Source organism: Mastomys coucha, unplaced genomic scaffold, assembly GCF_008632895.1.
Source record: "Mastomys coucha isolate ucsf_1 unplaced genomic scaffold, UCSF_Mcou_1 pScaffold18, whole genome shotgun sequence".
Classification (NCBI taxonomy): Eukaryota; Metazoa; Chordata; class Mammalia; order Rodentia; family Muridae; genus Mastomys; species Mastomys coucha.
In genome coordinates this window covers 72,749,007-72,768,307 of record NW_022196900.1, presented here as the reverse complement: position 1 = coordinate 72,768,307, position 19,301 = coordinate 72,749,007, and the positions used below count along the sequence as shown (strand labels likewise).

The 19,301-nt window shown below is 50.3% G+C and overlaps 1 protein-coding gene across 2 annotated transcripts; it reads right to left on the bottom strand.

Annotated features, from left to right (window-relative positions):
- Positions 1 to 7,204: 7,204 nt before the first annotated feature.
- Pdzk1ip1 (PDZK1 interacting protein 1) lies at positions 7,205 to 12,704 on the bottom strand. Of its 2 annotated transcripts, none has more exons than XM_031378236.1 (5): positions 12,452 to 12,704; positions 12,047 to 12,218; positions 9,829 to 9,937; positions 8,095 to 8,190; positions 7,205 to 7,630 (listed from the first exon to the last, which is right to left on the bottom strand). In XM_031378236.1, exons 2-5 carry the CDS (start codon positions 12,138 to 12,140, stop codon positions 7,558 to 7,560), a joined length of 372 nt encoding a protein of 123 aa, XP_031234096.1. In that variant the 5' UTR covers positions 12,141 to 12,218; positions 12,452 to 12,704; the 3' UTR covers positions 7,205 to 7,557. The 2 variants fall into 2 exon arrangements, with proteins under 2 accessions (XP_031234096.1, XP_031234095.1); XM_031378235.1 differs by having other exon boundaries at positions 12,479 to 12,704.
- Between the last annotated feature and the right edge of the window lie 6,597 nt (positions 12,705 to 19,301).

Here is a 19,301-nt window from a genome sequence, read left to right as displayed (position 1 = left end):
ACATGTGCCCTGGACAGGTACTGCCCCTTACATGATGTCATATGAATGAACTAGGTTGGGATTCTAAAGCTCTGACTAGGTCTTGTATCTAATTCAGTTCATTATAAAATGACGAGATTAGTTTTAAAATAATTAACATGCTGTGCACTGGGTGCTGGGTGCTATTCTGGGTTTCATATGCTTTCTGTCTGTCTGTCTGTCTGTCTTTACTTATTTATTTTTTGACATGGTCTCACTATGTAGCCCTGGCTAACATGTAACTTATTATCTTATTATGTGGATCAGGCTCAAACTCAGAGCTCTCCCTGCCTCTGCCTCCTGAAAGCTGAGATCAAAGGTGTGTGCCACCAAAAGTCATGGGAGTGGCCAACCACTATTGGGTTTAAGACCCACCCCATAAGATGGATCCCAGGCCTGGCACTGCTTGAGTGGTCAAGAATCTGAGATAGGCCATGGGCCTAGAGGAAAACCAAACACTAGTACTGCTAAAGGAACATGGAGATATAATGACTCTTAACGACATTCAGGTACACCCACAGATCAGGTGCTGCTCAGCAATCATTAGAAAAACTTCCTCTTACAGTCCATGGGATCTAACACAGACACTTACAACTGGACATTGTGCAGAAAGTAAGAGACTTTGAAACACTCAGTCCTAAATGGGATGTCTTCATCTAATCCCTCTCCTTGGGGCTCAGGGAGCTATGTAGAAGAGGAGGCAACAAAAGATCCTCCAGCGGGTAAAAGCCAGTATAAGAGCCAGAGTGGGGGGAGATACCAAGGAAACAGTGTCTTACAAACATAAGATTGGTGCACATAGGACCTCACAAAGACTCTGGCAGGATGCATGGGATGCACAGGATGCATGACATGCATGGGATGCACAGGATGCATGAGATGCACAGGTATAAGCCAGATGGGGTCCCATTGCTGAGAGAAGAAATAGACATGAGCCCCATCCCTAACTGAGAAACTATCTCCAATTGACAACCAGTTGAAAAGGAAAGATCAGCTTTCTCCAATGGAGACTCATTGAGTGTCCAAACTGCTCTTCAGAGAGGCCCCGTGCTCAGCAGCAGACGGCCCACATAAAATTAACTCAGCGGTACCTCTGGAGATGATTTGTGTCAAAATGCTTTGTGTGGGCATTTGGTTGATTGGTTTGGTTTGTAGTTGTTGTTTTCTGACATAATATTATTATTGATTCTTTGGGTATTTCACATCATACACCTCTATCACATTCGATAAAGTCCTTCCCTGTCCACCCCCGCCAACCTCCCTTGTGACCTCCTCCAGAAAAATAAAATACAACCTGTGATATCTATATACTCCCTGGACTGTGGTCAAACTCTGAGCCCTTCCCTCCCTGCTGGAAGTCATCTACTGTGGAGAGCTACATTTCAGCATCCTATCACAATTTTTAAGAGTTCTCTTCAATGGCTTCTTGTTTAAGCTGATTTGGGTTTTTTTGTTTGTTTTTTTTTATTGTTGTTGTTTTTTGTTTGTTGTTGTTTTTGTTTTTTTGATGGGAGTAGAGATAAGGGGTTTTCACAGAACTCTTCCATGTCCCTCTTTCTCAACAGTGCATCTGCAGTCATTGATATAACTGCCAATGTAACTAGCTTATTGGTCTTTACTGTCCACAAAAGCATGGATCATTGGACTTCCACATGGTTTCATAAACAGGGATCTCACGTTCTGTAGGGCCACTGACCTAGATAAAATTCTCTGTTGCAGCTGGGATCACAGACATCATCAAGGCTTCAGGCCACAGCACAGACCACAGATATTGTCTGCCCTTGGCCTTTGGCAATCAACACAGGCCCAGCCCCAGTAAAACTATAAACCCAGACACAGTCTTTGACAGCATCAAGGGTCCAGATGTCACCATGGCCCAAGGGTGGCAGCACAGACCACCCACATCAGTCTGGCCCCCGACAGCAGCATTGTCTATAGACATAAACATGACTTCAGGCTGCAGCACAGACCACAGACATCGATGTGGCCTTTGGTATGGTCTTCAGTGGTAGCACAGGCATCAATCAACACAGACCCAGTCACAGTAAGACCACAGACCCATACAGGGCCCTCTGCAGCAGCACAGATCTAGACTTCAACTAACCTTGCTTTTTGGCTTCTGTAGTTCCACTTCTGGCTAACTGTTCTTGTATGTCAATCCAGGACATGTTTTTCAGGCTTAAAATCTCACCCTGAAGAAGGCCTGGGGATATACTGGGATCCCAGTGTAGATGCCAAACAGCTAATTAAGACTATTGGCTTAAACCCATATCCAAGCAATCTTCTCTGGTGGATACCTCACGACAATGTTTCCTTTACTATTTACACCATCTCTGTTAGATAACACTCGATGCCCAATTTCAATTCTAGGGACCCTTCAAGTACTGCTGCAAGACTCTTTTGTTGTGTGTGTGAGTTTTGTGTGTGTGTGTGTGTCCTCCAGGATTAGAAGAGGACACTGGGTCCCTGGAGCTGCCTAATGAGGGTGCTAGGAACTGAACTATGGTTCTCTGGAAGAGCAGCAGCACTTAGCTATTGCTCATAGTCCCTGAGCCATCTCTCCAGCCCTAGCTTGGGCTCTTAACAACTCAGGGAGCACACAACCTAAAGCAGAACCTCTGGCTCAGACCAAAATGACATTCCCAATTTCCTCTCCAGTACTGGCCCTGTCCATGTCCCTCTGCTGGCTACTAAACTTCCTATGGTTGTAAATGCAGCTTTGTTGCACACACTCCCCTGGCTCCAATATCTACCATCCTCACCATCATCCACTGGCATTCATGATGCCTGTGGAAACTGGATAAAGAGACCTCTTCATCTAAGTGGCACAGGCTGAGGGGTACGGGGCTGGTGAGCGCAGGAGTCAGGGATCTCTCTGTGCCCTGGGTTCCAGCATGTTTCAGCTTGCCTGGGATTGAAGCTGTGAGGCTGTGATTCATTCCCTCTCTCTCTCCCCCTTTCTCCTTCCCTCTTTCCCTCCCTCCTTTCTCCCTGCCCCTCCCTCCCTGGCCCTTCTTCTTTCCCTTCCTCACCCCACCTTTCTCCTGCCTCCAGCAAACAGAGGATGCCACCCACAGGAAATAGCCGGAGATGCAGTAAACATAGGCACAACTGGGAGATGCCTAAGACTCTAGCAGATAATAAGGTCTGAGTCTGGGCTCGTAAGGAGATCCCTACCAGAAACTCAAAAGCTGCACTGAAGCTAGGCAGAGAGGCTCACACCTGTAATCCCAGCACTTGAGAGACTGAGGAGGACCACACCAAGTTCAAGCCTGCGCTTCAAAACGAGATTTTTTTTTTAATAAATTAAAAAAACAAAACAAAAAAACTCCCCTGAGTGTAAAGCCACCAGATGGCAGCAGAGCTGCTGATTCCAAAACTGAGTATCAGATGACCATCCCTGACCTTCAAGGCCGTGAGGGGAGGGGTCGGCATGCACATCCACATCCACATCCACATCAATTCGGGTGGGAAAATATAGACATACAGGTGGACAGGCTTTTGATGTTTAGTCCCCTTCCTCTGTATCTTTTCACCTTCCTCCAGCTGCCCTTGACCCTGCCCACCCTTGTCACAGTACCAGTGTTAGGAAGAGTGGTTCTCTTTCTGCTCTGGTGCTGTGGGTGGGGCTCCTAGAGATGGAGTTAGAGCCGGACATAGAGAGGCAGCCCACTGGTGCACTGAGGCAGGTAGGATATGTGCTGAGAAAGCACCAGGCTGGAGCTGCCTGGAGGCTGGCGTGCAAGGAACCTGGGAGGAAGAGGTGGCTTACTTCCTGGAAAGTCTTGGGAGCGATGTGAACACATCAGCTACCCCAGTTTCCTCCCAGTACGCCTCCAAGGACGCTATTACAGCACCAGTTTCATTGGACAGGAACTGGGTGATCTGGCAGTGTAGGGATCCCATAGACAGAGCAGCTTGCAGCCAAGCATGGCTCCTGTGTACTCGGACAGCAGCTGAAAGCTGAGAAGGTGGGCAACCTGTGGAGCTTAGACACACCCCCTAGCCAGGTCTGCCAGGAAACAGGTGCCTGGGCCCCAAGCAAAGTGCTGCTGTGTCCAGCCCTGTGCTTGTGTCGAGGCTGGTCTAGGAGGACTAGGAAGCATGTGACTTGGCCTCACATGCCTCTTTCCCCTGGGCTGGGGGAGGAAGCTCTGCCTAAGACTTGCCTGAAGGAGTAGCCCTTGAAGCATAAGCTATTTCTTGCACATTCCTCTGAGTATGAAGGAGGTGACCTTGAAACTCATCTCCTTCACCTGACGCTCCATCCCACATCAGGAACCACGGTGCAGAACTCCACAGCCTTTATCAAAACCAGCCGCAGTCGGCAAGTTCCCCTTCAAGACTAAACTGAAGTCAGAAGCGCTTCAAACTCTCTCCACCTTGTACAGCCTGGGTGGGTGTTTCCCTTCTGGCCTGACTTGAGTGTGACCTATGTCACCCTGTGAAATCCACACGTATGGGGTGGAATAGCAAAAAGGTGGTTACAAGTGCTATTCCAGGAATCAGAAAATGAGCAAGGCTGTCCCTGGCAGCAGGAGAGTTCGCTTGTTCCAGACCGGTGTGCACTGGCACAGAGCCAGTGGTGGAGACCAGCCGGCAATGAGCTGACACAAGGAACTGAAAGCTTTCAGCCAGTGCCTAAGCCTTGCAAGCCAAGCATAAACCTTAGGGAAACTTGGAGGTAGGGAGAACTGGAAAGAATTGGCTAGCAGCAGAAGAGACAAGAGAGGAAGCCAGAGGCGGGAATCAAGCTTGGGTGGAGAGGGAGCAGGGGAAAGACTGGGCCGGATATAGAGAACAGAAACCAAAGCGTCCTAAGAGGCTAAGAAAGAGACAAAGAGAAAGCGAAGAATGGGGCGTGAGCAGGGGTGTGAATCCGTGCGGTCCCGCCCCTGGTCACTCGGGAGTTCCCGGTCCCCTCCCCAGCGGGGGCAGGGCGCTCGCCTCCAGCCCCGCCCCAGGCCCCCAGAGGCCGCCCCTAGGGACCCTTGATGCGGCCCGGTAGATGATGGGGGGCCCAGCTGGTGCGTTATCAGTCTCCTCCAGGAACCGGCCCGAGCCACCGTGCGGCTGACAGTCTGAGATTAGGCCCCGCGAGGGTCATTAAGCAGCGGCCTGGCCCTGGCCCAGCCTCCTGTCCTCTTGATCCGACCAGTCCGGCAGGTGGGAGCTGGCGATAAGGACGAGGGTCTTGGCTGTTCTGGGGAGGGCGCTCCTTACTCCCAGCCCCTGGTCAGGGTGGGAACGCGAGTGGGGGAGGAGAGCTGTAGGTCAGTCTCAGTCTAGCCCCTGCAGAGGCAGGCACCAAGGCTCTAAAAGCCTGGCAGGGCATCTCCCGCAGTTGCTGGGGGCCAGGATTAGCTTCGGAGGAAGCAAGTCTCTCCTGGTAACACCTCACAGGTGGTTCTCTCCTGGCCCTGGCAGACTTGGGCTGGGGTTGGAGGGAGAGGGGTTGATTTGAACCCACCTACATTTCCCAGGAACAACTTGAGAATCAGGGGTGAGAAAGAATGTGGTCACCCGCAAAGGGATCAGGTCTGGCTGGACTAAAGAAGGAATATTTGTGCCTTAGCCAAGACCTAGCCTCTACTATCTTCTGTTTCTCTTTCAGTGAGAAAAAAGATGAGCCGGCTGGCCCCTGGCTTTGCTTTCTGCTTTGATCAAGGAATAATTTCAGAAAGATAAGAAAAAAGAATAGTGTTCACACTTCAAACTGGCAGAAATGGGTGAGATGGCATGAGTTACAGGAAAACAAAACAAAAACAGACAACAACAAAAAAGAAGCAACCATTAATGTCCATAAAGCTAAAGACCAGAGAGGCAAAGACTTGCAAAGATCACACAGCAAGGCAGGGAAACCTAGGACAGAAGCACTACTTGTCGTTTTCTTTCTCTCTCTCTTCCTTTTTTTTGGGGGGGGTTTTCTAGACAGGGTTTCTCTGTGTAGCCCTGGCTGTCCTGGCACTCACTCTGTAGACCAGACTGGCCTTGAACTCAGAAATCTGCCTGCCTCTGCCTCCCAAGTGCTGGGATTAAAGATGTGCGCCACCACTGCCCTGCACTACGTGTCCTTTTCTGCTGAGAGCTCTAACTCTGCTGCAAGCCAGCTCCTAAACCCCAGGGAGATGATTTGTGGGTACTGTTGGAGACATTCAGGCAAGCCTTAGACCACAAAGTAATCGCCGTGACCCTGAAGCAAGGACGCTGTGAAATGGTGAGACAGGTGGCAAAGAAACCTCTTGAAACAAGGGGCCTCTGGCCACCATCTCCACACAGGCCTCTAGGTCTGAAAAAAATGAGTCTGTTTGGGGTTTTTACTACAGAAGGAGGACAGATGCTGTTCAGTGAGACACAGATGCAGCAGAGGAGCTGGGTCAGGCAGGTGCTTGTGTCTTCTCTCCTCTGCCAGACCTGGCTCCCTGATTCCCATCTCACCCAGGGCTGAGAGTCGGAATACTGGTGAGGACTGGGTTCTACTCTAGCTCTGCCAGAGACGAACCAAATCCTCCACACAGGATCATGGAGCTTGGAGTGACAGCCGCTCTGCCAAGCTCACACAGTAGGCTGTCAGGAGACCGGGAACACCTCAGTCTCAGCCCCAGTTTCTTTCCCACCATTTCCCATGTGAGAACCTATCACTCTGGAACCCTGGGAAGGGGAGAGAGCAGAGCGGGCATGATGAGTGCTGTATAGGAAAAATCCAGAAGATCCGTGAAGAGCTGTGGGGAGGGATGTTCTCGCATAAGGGCCCAGCCTTGAACAAAGCCGGTATAAAACCACCTAAGCTCACACAGGTCTCTGGCCTCATCCTGCACTCTGCACATGGGAGACATTTTGAAATGGACCAGGCCTGGGGATGTCCAGGATACCCAGCTCTCATCAAGGCCTTCCTCTCCTGGGAAGATCTTTTGCCTGCTTAGGCCAAGGAAGGGTTTGAAGAGTCAAGAGCCACCAACGGGCAGGGATGAATTCAACTTTCCCAGGAATGTCCACACCCATAGGGAGTTTCCCATACATTCCCAGACTCCAGAGGAGACAAGCTCTCTTATTTCCTCTCCAACTGAGTTCCTAAATCCCTAGCTCCCATATGGGTCCAGAGCTTCTGGATAATTTGTAAGTTTACCATGGCAATGGATCCTAGAAGGTAGTTATCACAGTTGAAAAGAAATGGGCGCACGAGGCCTTGCTTAAAGCTTGGAAGCTGGGTCAGGCTTCCACCCGAGAAGTATAAAAAGTCTTTATTTCACAGAAATAAGAGCCACTTCCATAGTTGCAGGAGGAACGGGGAGGGGAGGAGCTGAGCCAGGCATCTCTTTACAAGGCTCCTCAGAACTGGGTAGAAGACCCCAGGAAAGCCCAGGGCCACAGCACATGCTGTGCTCAGCTTGGTCTGAGTCCTAGCCTGAGATGGCTGTGATTCAAGAGAGGTGAGAGGATCAGCTTGTTTCAATAGATTCCTGTAGAGCAGTGGCTGAGATGGTGGACAGCAGCTCTAGATTCCCCGGAGCCTGGAGACTAGGGCCACAGAGGAGCTTGTCACATGGGTGTGCTGCGGACCCTGCCCTCTTCCTCCAGAGCATTCTCGAAGGCATTCTTGTGCTCGCTGGACCTGAGAAAGGAGGTGTGGCTTACTGGGTCATTGGCTTCCCGGTTCCATTTTTACCCCCCCACCCCCACCCCCACCTTCACCATCCTCGTCAGCTTTCTCTTCAGAATTAGCATCTGAGAGGGGAAGGATGAGGAGAGGCCTTCTCCCAAACATCTCTAGACCTGTGTGCCTGGACTAGAGGTTCCTTAGAAACATCCCTATTCAAATCCCCTGGTTTCCCATTGAGCCTCCAGAGAACTCTTTTTTTACAGATCCCTTTCACTGACTCCACTGACTCCCCCTTTCAGCATTGAAACCCTTCTCCCCATGACACCCACTACCTCCCCGGAGTGAGCCTTCTCTCTTTGTCTTCTCATGGAGCACGATAGTCCTCACAGAGTCCTCGTCGCTTCACTGGCTCTTTTCTTCATCAGCCTTTCCCCTTGGCTTCCCCACCTTTCCCAGCTCCCCCAGTAGCACCTCACCTAAAACCAGACGCCATTGAGGAGTATCTGCCATCCATTCCCACCAGGACCCCATCTGCCTTGTTTCCAATGATCATCACCGTGCTCCCAGGTTCCCTGGAGAAGAATCTTATCAGCAGGACTCACCAATGACGGTCCACTCCAACCTATCCAGCAAGACTCTGTTCTGGGACCTGGCTCTCAAGGTACAAGCAGAAAGCACCCCCAGTTGAGAAAGCACCTCTGCTCCCGGGTCCAGTAGACACCAGCTTTAGCCTCCTCCTCCCCAGGCCTCACTTGATCCACAGGAAAATGTGCAACACAGGCATTTGTAAGATGCTTGTCCTAAGACCCAGGTCCCTTTCCACTCACTCCACACACTCACCCTCAGCCCCATCACAGACCCAGCAGGACTCAGAGTACATCCCAAATTAGGTGTGGTTAGTGGCCACCAAAGACAGAGACAGAGCTAATAGTGCATTTCTGGCAGAAAGCTCCTGCCTTCCCATCCCTGAAACTGCTTTTGTTGTGGGTCCCTTATACCTGCTCAGCTGTCCTTAGACAACCCACAGACATGTCAGACCAGACATGTCCCACCCAGGTCAATTCAGCTTGTTCTTGGTGTCCTCTGCCTCAGGGAGTCTTCTAGAGTCATACCTGTCCTTCCTCCCTACTGCCTCCCTCCATCAACTCCCAGGCTCCTGCCCAAACAGCTCTTAAACCCATCCCTTTTCCAAACTGCCTCTGTCCCCTCCAAGTCTAGACTGCCCAGCCTCGTACTTAGCCTTCTCATGTGTCTCTAAGCTTGCTTGTTTCATGTACCATGCATCCACATGGAACAGCCGGAAGGACTTAACTCTGTTAAAGTCGTCTCATCCACTGAATTCAGCTGCACTGACATAAAGCCTCTAGTCTAGGTCATTGATACTGCCTGACCCAGGTCCTATTGACCTCATCAGCCACACACTGGAACTCTCCATCCTTCTCTACCCCTGAGCTCCTTGTACATTCTCCAAATTGTGCGGGACTGCTGCACCCCTGGATGAAGGCTACCTAATGACATCTGGGAAAAGATCCCCTAAGACAAATGTAGCTTCACCCAGTGGGGCTCTTCATCTCGATACATTCATGCCTGGTGGCTGATCTTAGTGCCAGGCCCCAAACTTGGGACTCCAGTATATTTTCCTGCACTACCCTATTCTCTGACTGACTTCCTGTATGTCAGGTTTTGGGGTGACTGTGCAATCAATCAATGAAGTCATACTAATTAACCCCTCCCAGTCCCCAAACTACTGTTTCCTTCAGCTCCATTTGACTTGAACTGCTTGTCCAGTCTGTGTGCCTGTGAACCCCTCTGCATCATATGCAGCTGACCCTCCAAAAGGATAGGGCCTTCTGTTTCAAGAGGAAGGCCAGGCTCCCATCTCAACTCCATGGATAGAAACAAAAACAAAAAACAAAAAACAAAAAAAAAAAACAAAAATCAAAAATTAAGACACCTAGAAGAAAAGACTTTTCTCCCAAGTCCATGTCCGAGGCAGGGTGCAGAAGACGATGAGAAAGCCATAAGGCCAATAGAATACAGGCCTGGGAACCAGAAATGCTTCAAGCTGGCTCTGTCATAAACTCTTACTGGGCACTTGAGCCCTGGTTTCCCTTCCTCACAGCAACAAGACTCCTGAGGTCAGCCCATACTAGAGTAAAAACCCTGACTACTAGGGGCCACCCAGCCCAGGGCCTTCACATGGCACGTACGGTTCATCCTGGCACCAGAAGTGGTTGACAGCGAAGACGATTGCAACAAGGACCAAGAACACAGCGACAGCAATGAGGCCTTGCATCCAGGGCTGAAGGTTCCCTAGACCTGGAAAAAGAAGAGGAGCTGCAGGCACAGAGAAGTCTGGGAACTCTGTAGGGCCAAGGGAGACATCTGAGTAGCCAGAATAGACATGAGGCCTGTCCACTCTTCTAAGTATGAGGGAAGGATGGGGGCCCAGAGCCTACTGAAATTTCAAGAAAACCCTAGCAGCCAAAAAGGTTTGCCTTGGAGTTTTCTCTGAGGTTCAGGCTCCCGGAGCCTCTTTCTTGCACACACACCCCCAACAGTCACATGCAGGGCCCCCTAGGAAGTGCAAGAAAACAGGGACCAAAGGGCAGCTCTAATGGCTGGCTAGGCCTTCCTGTCAGCTACGAGTGGCCCCTCCTCCCTCCCACTGGCCCAAAGAGGCCAGGCCAAGGCTGGCATCTGGAAGATCCAGTTCTAGAACATAAAGCTTCTCTGGGAGGATTAGGAGGGGTGAGCTCTGGCCAGAGCTGCTCAGCGCTGGCTGCTCAGCTGGGGTGTGGAGAGGTAAGAGAGTTAAGATGTTGGGTTCTAGATTGGAGCCCCTTTATCCTCTCCAACAAGGTGGGCATGGCACAAAGGTCAGAGACCAGGTTAAGGCCTAGCCACGTACCCCTTCTACTTTTCCACCCTTGATGTCAACTCCAACCCTTAAAACTTCCTCAGGCCACTGGCAGCCTCAAGGAACACCATTTTCCCCATTAGACTGAAGATCTCACTCTCCAAAGGCAAGATACCCAGCAGCTAAGAGTCTCAGAAGGAAAGAGAAGACAACAGGAGACAGGAGACGGGGCGGGGGGGGGGGGGGGGGGGGGGGGGGGGGGGGAGATTGCTGCCTTCAGACAAGACTGTATGACTAGAGCCATCCTGTGTTATGAGAGACTGGGCATCCAAAGACCTCAGCCTGCCTCATTCCCACCCCAAAGTCCTTCTTGGTCCACCTTGGTGCTCTTCTGCTGTAGTCACAGTTTGATGATCCTTAGTGCTGTCTCTAAGGGTGGCAGGTGTTGGTGAAAGAAAGGGTCACGGAACTCTGAGCTGTAGCCATGGCAGCGCCAGGTTAGCAACCCCTAGTAGAAGATGCACATGGTTGCTCTGCAAGGGTCAGTGTTTTGGATATGTACTTTCCCACTCTGTCCAAGAAATGGGTTCAGGCCCATTACTTTTTCTGGACTATGATGCTCAGGAATTAGGAACAACCCTGGGAGGTCCCCTCCCATTTTCCTTCTTCTGTGGCTCTTTCAGCTAACTCCTCACAGACACCAGGGACCACAATCTTCTGCTCCTCCTCATGTGGCTCTGGGGAGAGCTTATAGAGCAAGGGACAGAGTCAAGGGCAGAAAAAAAAAATGGTTCTGGACCAGTTCTTTCATGAACCCACATAAGTTACTCAATCTCTCTGGTACTTTAGTTTCTCAGAGGGCCTCTGAGACATGGGATTCAGAAGTGAAGCAAATATATGTAAGCAACTTTGCCATCCCCCTCTGGACACCAGACTACTGGGTACAAAGCCCTTTCATATCTTCAACCTGACAGCAGCTCTGAGAGGTGGGCAGGGTAAGATTTACTGAGAATGAATAAAAAAAGAAAAGAAAAAATCCCTAAGACTCAGAGTGGGGCAAGAATTTCCTCATGGTCACACAGCAAGACAGAAAGAGGTTGGTGAAGAGCACACCCACAGTGGGACTACTCTGGAGAAAGTGAGAAAGAGGACTTAGGTCATTCGGCCCAGTGGCTTATGCCTTTAATCTCACTGCCCCCGCCCCATCCAGAGCAAGCATTTGAGGGTGCACTGGGACCATCCTCAGACTCTGTTTCTAGCCCCAGCACCCTCCTGCTGTGAGGTTTGGATCTCAATTCCTGTTCCTTCCCTAAACCTGGAGCCAACAAGTTCCTTGCTGTCCCACCTCTCTACTGAAGGAAAACAAACCAGTCACAGAACCTAAGTCAGAGGACTGTGGTCCAGTGCATATTCCACCTCCAAAACACCAAACCCATCCTACCTTGGTCGCTGTTTTCCAGCCAGCCCTCCCCTCCCTGCAGCCCAGTTACCCCAGCCCTCTCCTTCCTGCAACCCAGTTGTCCCTGCCCTCTCCTCCCTGCAGCCCAGATACCCCTGTCGTGTGCTACCTTGCTGACAGCTGGCCGGTGCCACTTGGATGAGCAGACCCAGCACGAGCAGACTGAGGGTCAACATGGCTTCAGACAGCTGTGGGGCCTCCATCTGCTGCAGGTGTATCGACTCCTAGAGCTGCGGAGGTCTGGGGTGTTCGTAGGAGATCAGCCGGAGAGCAGTCTGGCTCTAAAGGAGAGGCTGGATTGGGTAAGGCAGAAGTGGAGAGAGGGCGGGGAGGAAGGACTGGCAGACTGGTGAAGAGAAACTGCCCTTCCTCCCATGGAAATGAGCTGCCAGGCCTGGCTGATGCCCAGCCTGACAAACTGGCATTTAAGGTACCCCCTTAGAAACCAGTTACGGAGGTGGGCCCAGGGAACTGGGGAAGTAAGGGGGAAGTCCCAGCCTCCTCCAACACTCACTCTGCCTCAGAAGTCTTCTGAGCTCACCTTTCCTGGCAGTAGGCTGGGCTCCCAGGGAAAGCTGTGACACATTTTCAGCCCTGCCTTGAACGGGCCCAGTGGGTGGGGCTTCTTGAAAGACTGACAGTAGGCTTGAGACAAGCACTAGCTGGCTCAGGGAGCCAGAAGAAAACATCTGTGGGCAAAAGACTCAGGGAAGGCTCAGCTGCCCGCTTTCCCTACATCTGCCCTCCCTCACCTCTTGCTTCTGACCCACTAAGCCACACCCTGGGACCCCCACCTCACCTGAAACACAGACTCACTTCACAATCCCCAACCCTGACCAGTCCAGTGGCTCCCTATACCTTCCTCATAGCCCAGTTCGACATTCTCCATTCGTTCCCATAGTCCCTGATAACATGGCAGGCCTCAGACAAGATTTGACTTGGTCAGAAGTCTCAGCATCTGCCTTCAGATCCACTTCCCTTCATCACAGAAGACATCTCCCGCCTCTGATGACCTTTTTATTTTCTCAAATGGAGATCTGCACCCTGCTTAAAACTGATGAGGGAGGCATGGTAGATATTTGCTAATTCTGCCCCATTTCTTTCATCCCAACCAGTGGTTTCCTGGATCGTCCAAAGCAGGTGGGAGCCCAGAGCCTGCTTCCCCTATGTGCATGTGTGCATGTCTACTTCATGCATGTGTCTTAGCATTCTCCATTTGTTCTGCTCATTCCCTGAGTCTTCCAAGCATCCGAGCACAGTCTACAGACAGGAATAGCCATGAGAAATTTATCTGTCCCCCCAAGAAACCGACACCACAGAGACAGACCCTGTAGAAGCACATCTCACACCCACCAGGACACATAGCATCTGCCTGGCCTTCCAAACACTAAGAAAGAGCCAAGTACCTACTGAAGTCTGGGGCTTAAGTCCATGGTGGGCCTCCTAATCCCAGGTACCCCAGAACATAGGAGTTGAGATGCAAGAGCAGGCTAGATCCCTTTCCTAAGGAAAGGAAGGGAGAGGATTCTTTGGCAGTCCCTGTTGTTTGCATGGATTCCTAAAAGGACATTGAGCTCAGCCCTTTCCAGTGCACACTTAGATGCCTTTAGAAAGCCCCAGGGCACAGTCATCATGCCCATCTGTCCCTGAGTACAGAACATGGAGCCTGTGATCCAGGTCCAACACAACACTAAGTTCATGGTCTGAAGAAGCCATTATCAACCTGGCTTGACCAGGCTTAGGAAATAAGGAAGCTAAGAATGGGTGGCTGTCAAACCACAAGAAACTCAAGAAGAAGGAAGACCAAAAAGTGGACATTTCATTCCTTCTTAAAAGGGGGAACCAAATACCCACGGAAGGAGTTGCAGAGATTATCTATGGAGCAGAGACTGAAGGAAGGACAAGCCAACCTAAATATAGTTATCTCCTGAGAGGCTCTGACAGTACCTGACTAATACAGATGTAGAGGCTCACAGCCGTCCATTGAATTGAGTACACGGTCCCCAATGAAGGAGTCAGAGAAAGGACCTATGGAGCTGAGGGGTTTGCAGCCCCTTAGGACGAACAACAATATGAACTAACTAGTACCCTCAGAGCTCCCAGGGTCTCAACCACCAACCAAGGACTGCACATGGTGGGTCTGATTGTTCTGGCAGCATGTGTATAGTAGAGGATTGCAAATTTGATCATCAATAGGAGGAAAGGACCTTGGCCCTGTGAAGGTTCTGTGCCCCAGTGTAGGGGAATGCCAGGGCCAATAAGTGGGAGAGGGTGGGGTGGCAGGCATGGGGAGGGGGGACGCAACAGGTTTGTTCTTGTTGTTTTTGTTTGTTTGTTGGAGGGGAAACTGGGAAAGGATAAATTTACATGTAAATAAAGAAAATATCTAAAAAAAAAAAAAAAAAAAGAATGGGTGGCTGTGACATTAAACACCAGCCAGGGCATTGTGGATGGTGCTGGGACAACACTTGTGAGGGCTTCCACTGCATTGCTTGTCCTGAGTCACATTGGCCAGCAGGTCCTAGTTCCTGTCCAAAGGAAAAACAAAAGCAAGACAGGTGGGAGCCTGTTTCCTCTGTTCGCATGTTTGCACACCTACTTTCACACATGTGCAGTGGGCCCGTGACCACTCCCCAAGGGGCGGTAGGGAAACTCTTCATCTCTAACTCTACATGGCTAACCTGTGCTTAACATGGGCTGAGAATCTTCAGGAGCATGGAGGAGCAGGCTTGATGGGTGTTAATGAACAGCCAAGGAACCACCGGTTGGAATGAAAGGAATGGGGCAGAATTAGCAAACATCCACCCGCCTTCCTTATCAGGTCTGCGGGCTGCAGGAAACCAAGGTCAGATCTCCATTTGAGAAAATGAAAAGATCATCAGAGATGGGAGAGGGAGACCTGGGAGACACGTAGCCACTGACCAGGCTGCATTAGAGAAGGCTTTGATCGGTGCTGAGGAGATAGAAAATCCAGGGTGTGGTTTCTGGGCAAGTGACTAGCTGCTGCCCACTTGTAAACTCTCAGGTTAAGTTTCTGACTTAAGAAACTGGGTGGGTGGCAATGACTCAAGGTAGGACACATGGCTTCCTCAGGATAGTGTGTGTGTGTGTGTGTGTGTGTGTGTGTGTGTGTGTGTGTGTTAAATGGAGGGATCAAATACAGGCCCAACCATATAGGTTTTTTAAAAAATTTTTTAAAAGGCAGGGAAATGAAATCCCAGAATGTTGGGATACCTCAGTAGCCAAATGTGGAGTCTAAGAGAGGTGTAGAGAGAGGCTCCTCTGAGCTACCCCTCACTAGTTCATGCCCCCTGGGAAATACCCCAGCCTCTGCCACCAGCTCAGGAGCCACAGTCTTTCCCCGAAGCATCCTCAACTTCCCTAAAACCCCAAAGGAAAGCAAAGACTCCCAGGACTGTATTTTGAGCCTAGTAAGGGAGGATGATAAGCAGAAAGGACACAAGGTGACCAAAGGGAGAAAACAGCTCCCAGGTCAAAGTCCTAGGCTTGAAAGCAAAAACAAGTTGTTCCAGAAAGCAGGGAGGAGGAGGGATGGGTAGATCCTTGGCTTTAAGAACAGGCCCCTGAGCCCTGGAAATTTTCACATAGGGAAAGGCTTTTCTCCCTAGCCTTATAAACAAAGGTGTCCCCAGTTGTCTGGCTGAATCTCAAAGTTTGGATGAGTCTCACCAGACGTCAGGGCTGGACCCTGGGTCATCTCAGGCAGCTGTTCTATACCCAGTCGGTCTTCCCTTGTTTCTTACCCAGCTCTCATCTCTAATCACCAGTCCCCTGGACGAACCTTTCACCAGACTAGAATTGGTGTGCTTATCCACACTCAAGCGTGCCTCCCACCCCAACACTCCCCTGCATCCATCCCTCCCTCCCTTTCCACATCTTGCCTGCCATTCTGCTTACTGCCAGGAGGTGGCACTGTGCGGCTCCACTCCCAGGCTGGGTTGCAGGCGGAATTCTGAACAACAGAAAACTCTCAAGTTTCCCCCTCTCCAGCTGCCCAGCCCCCTCCCTGTTTCACAGGCAGGTTACAGGGAGGGAAAATAAACACTGAGTAAGTGGTGAGGCAAGCACTGCTGTTTGCGGAGCTCTGATGTAACAGAAGATGACTGAATCATTAAGGAAGGCTTCCTGCTGGCCATGCTGAGGGGAAGTTAGCCAGGTTGCCAACTGCCCAGAAAGTTATGATGGGGAAGGCCATACAGCCAGAGAGCTAAGGCTAAGAAAAAGCTGGGTGAGACATATTTGGGAAGGGTGCTTAATTTCTTTCGTGGTTTGTTGTTTTTCCCCTATGGTACTAAGACACAAATCTAGAGGGCCCATTACAAGCACTCTACTACTGAGCCATATCCCCAGTCCTCCAGGTGGGTGCTCAGACTATAAAGATAAAAGCCCTCTTCATGTGTATATTCTTCACGTGTAATATCCTCCCTGTTAATCTTTGCTGCAAGCCTGCAAATTCCTGGAGGCTCTTATTTGGGCTACTCTTGGCCCTTAAAAGAATGTTCACACTCCCTCCCCAGGTGCCTGAGAGGCAGGACAATCAGCCCCTCCTCTGCAGCCTCACCTGGTCCAAGGGCCCCCAGTTCTGGGACCTGATCCCTACTCTATCATAGCCCTCTGCCTGGGGTGCTCTCTTCAAGTCTGTCCAAAAAAGCGACCTTCCTAGTCTTGCTTCAAAAGTCCCTTTCTCCAGAAAGTTTTCTTGGACTTCCCTTCACCTCACCCCCCCCCACACCCCCTCCGAGTCTTCTCTACTCTACACACAGCTATTCTCACAAATCACCATGCCATAATGACTTCTGTGTTTGTTCATTTAATACTGATCATCTCCAAGGATAGACCCCACCCAACACACACACACACACACACACACACACACACACACCACAATTTTAAAATTAAATCTCAGATTATTCAATGCCTGTCCTGGCAGAGAGTCGAAGGTCCAGAGAGTGAATGGACAAATAAAGTGATTAGCTCTAGGTGGCCCCTTTATTTTTCTGTAGCGTGAGGCAGGCACTGACTGAGTCCCCAGAATCTCCATAGTAAATGAGAGCTGACCAACCCTAGAAAAGTGTGTTCCAGAGAGAGAGTTGAACTATCCCAATAGGAATTCCAGGGAAGGCAAAGATCAGGTCACCCTTAAGGATAGCTGCAGAGGGATGCTTGAAGGGATGTGGAGGCCCCTCTCCACTCACAAAGAATTTCACTCACTCAGCTGCCCTTCAGTTAGCACTCCCTTGGACAGGGGATAGTGTATCTGTTTCTTACTAACCCATAAATGAAATTTGCAAGTCCCTTCCATTATGAATAAAGATTGTAAACCACAGCCCTCTGATGCTTCCCTCTCACCCCACAACTGCTGCGGGTACTAGACATTCATGTATCATAAAGTAACCACAGAAGTCATGAAGCTTCCACAGATCCAGCCAGGTACAGTATAAACACACACTTACATTACTTTATCACAAACATACCCGTTAATGTTTTGATAACCATGTGTTAATACAATTGGGCTTGCTGTCCAGGTCTGTGCATTTTACTGTATGCTTCTAAAAACATTTCAGTGAGAAAGAGTCCACAGGGGGCCAGCAAGATGTCTCCTCGGGTGGTGCACTTGTGCAAGCCTGCTGACTTGAGCTCTGTCCCTGGAACCCATGTGACTTATACTGTGAACAGACACCATGATCAAGACAGCTCTTCTAAGGACAACATTTAATTGGGGCTGTCTTACAGGTTCAGAGGTTCAGTCCATTATCACCAAGGCAGGATCATGGTGGCATCCAGGCAGGCATGGTGCAGGAGGAGCGGAGAGTTCTACACCTTCATCTGAAAGCTGCTAGCAGAATAGTGGCTTCCAGGCAGCTAGGATGAGGGTCTTAAAGACCACACCCACAGAGACACATCTACTTCAACAGTGCCACTCCCTGGGCTGAACATACACAAACCATCACACCATGTAAAAATAAGCGGAGAGAACCAACTCTACAAAGTTGGCCTTTGATCTCCATGTGTGCACAGCGCTATGATCACACACACACCACACAATAGCAATAATAAATAATAACAATTTGTAAAAGAAAGAATGAAGCTGTAGGCTTCACTGTACTACATAAGGAGTCTACAGTACAATAGGATTAAAGAGTCCTGACTCTTTGGGAGCCTGGGGCAGGTCTGCTCAAGGCCATGCTATGCGATCTCAAGGTCAGACATGGAGTCTGGTGACTCCCTGGACAGTCCTTAAAGTGGGACTATGATCAGGGCAGACAGGCATTGGGCCTCACACGTGGACTCAGAGTGAGGAACTAAAAGAGGCAAAAGGTAACTAGCCTGGAACCCATAGGTCCAAGGAATGCACTGGCTGTTGCTCCTGAGTCCTAGGAGACCCCAGTGGGCCAAGGAGATTTATGGGGAGGACCCCCCAGAAGAGAAGATCAATCAAATCCTCCTGCTGCCTCCTCACCCAACCATAAAGTATGGAGGGGCCAAGACCGGGATCCTCCTGCCAGCAGAAGGCCCGAGGCCAAGTCTCTTCTGCATAATGGCCTCTGCACAGCTCTGCTGCCCATCAGGGCTCCAGGCCAGCAGTGAACCAAGCTGGGATACAAACTTCTAGAATTAGCGTCTCCTGGCTACAGGCTCACCCTGAGGGATGCCCATCCTGCTCACTTTTCAGCTGGGGAAAGTATGACCCTGCAAGTTTGTAAGTGGAGGCCACACAGTCAGTTAGGAGGGATAGGACTAATCCCAGGCAGTCCTCTGTATGGCCCAGGCCTTCGCCCCTCTCCCCAGCACTGACTTATTGCCCTCTTTGCCTGATTTCACTGCGGTGTGCTTTCATTTGTTCATTCACCACATACTTGCTGCCTACTAGGGGACTGGATATACAACACTGAATAGGAGAGAGCTTATAATGTACAGCCACGAAGCTGTATCCCACCAGCGGGGCAACACAGCACATGCAGCCCTCAGGAGACTGAGGCAGGAGGATCACTGCATGTTCAGGCCACATGGTGAATTCTATGTTGTTCTGAACTACAGAGTGAGACCTTATGTACAGTGAGAAAGGGCATCTGGAAAGATTGCTCAGTGGTCGAAAGTGCACTACTTTTGGAAAGACCCGAGTTTAGATCCTGGCACTCACATTAGGTGGCTCACAAACACCTGCAACTCTAGCTCCTGGAGATCTGAGACCCTTTTTAGCCTCTGTAGGCACCTGCACTCACATGCACACATCCATACAGACACACATATACAATACTGAAGTTAAAATGAAAATTAATCTTAAGTTTCAGTCTCACTAGATGTCTTTTTTTTTAAAAAAGATTTATTGCCGGGTGGTGGTG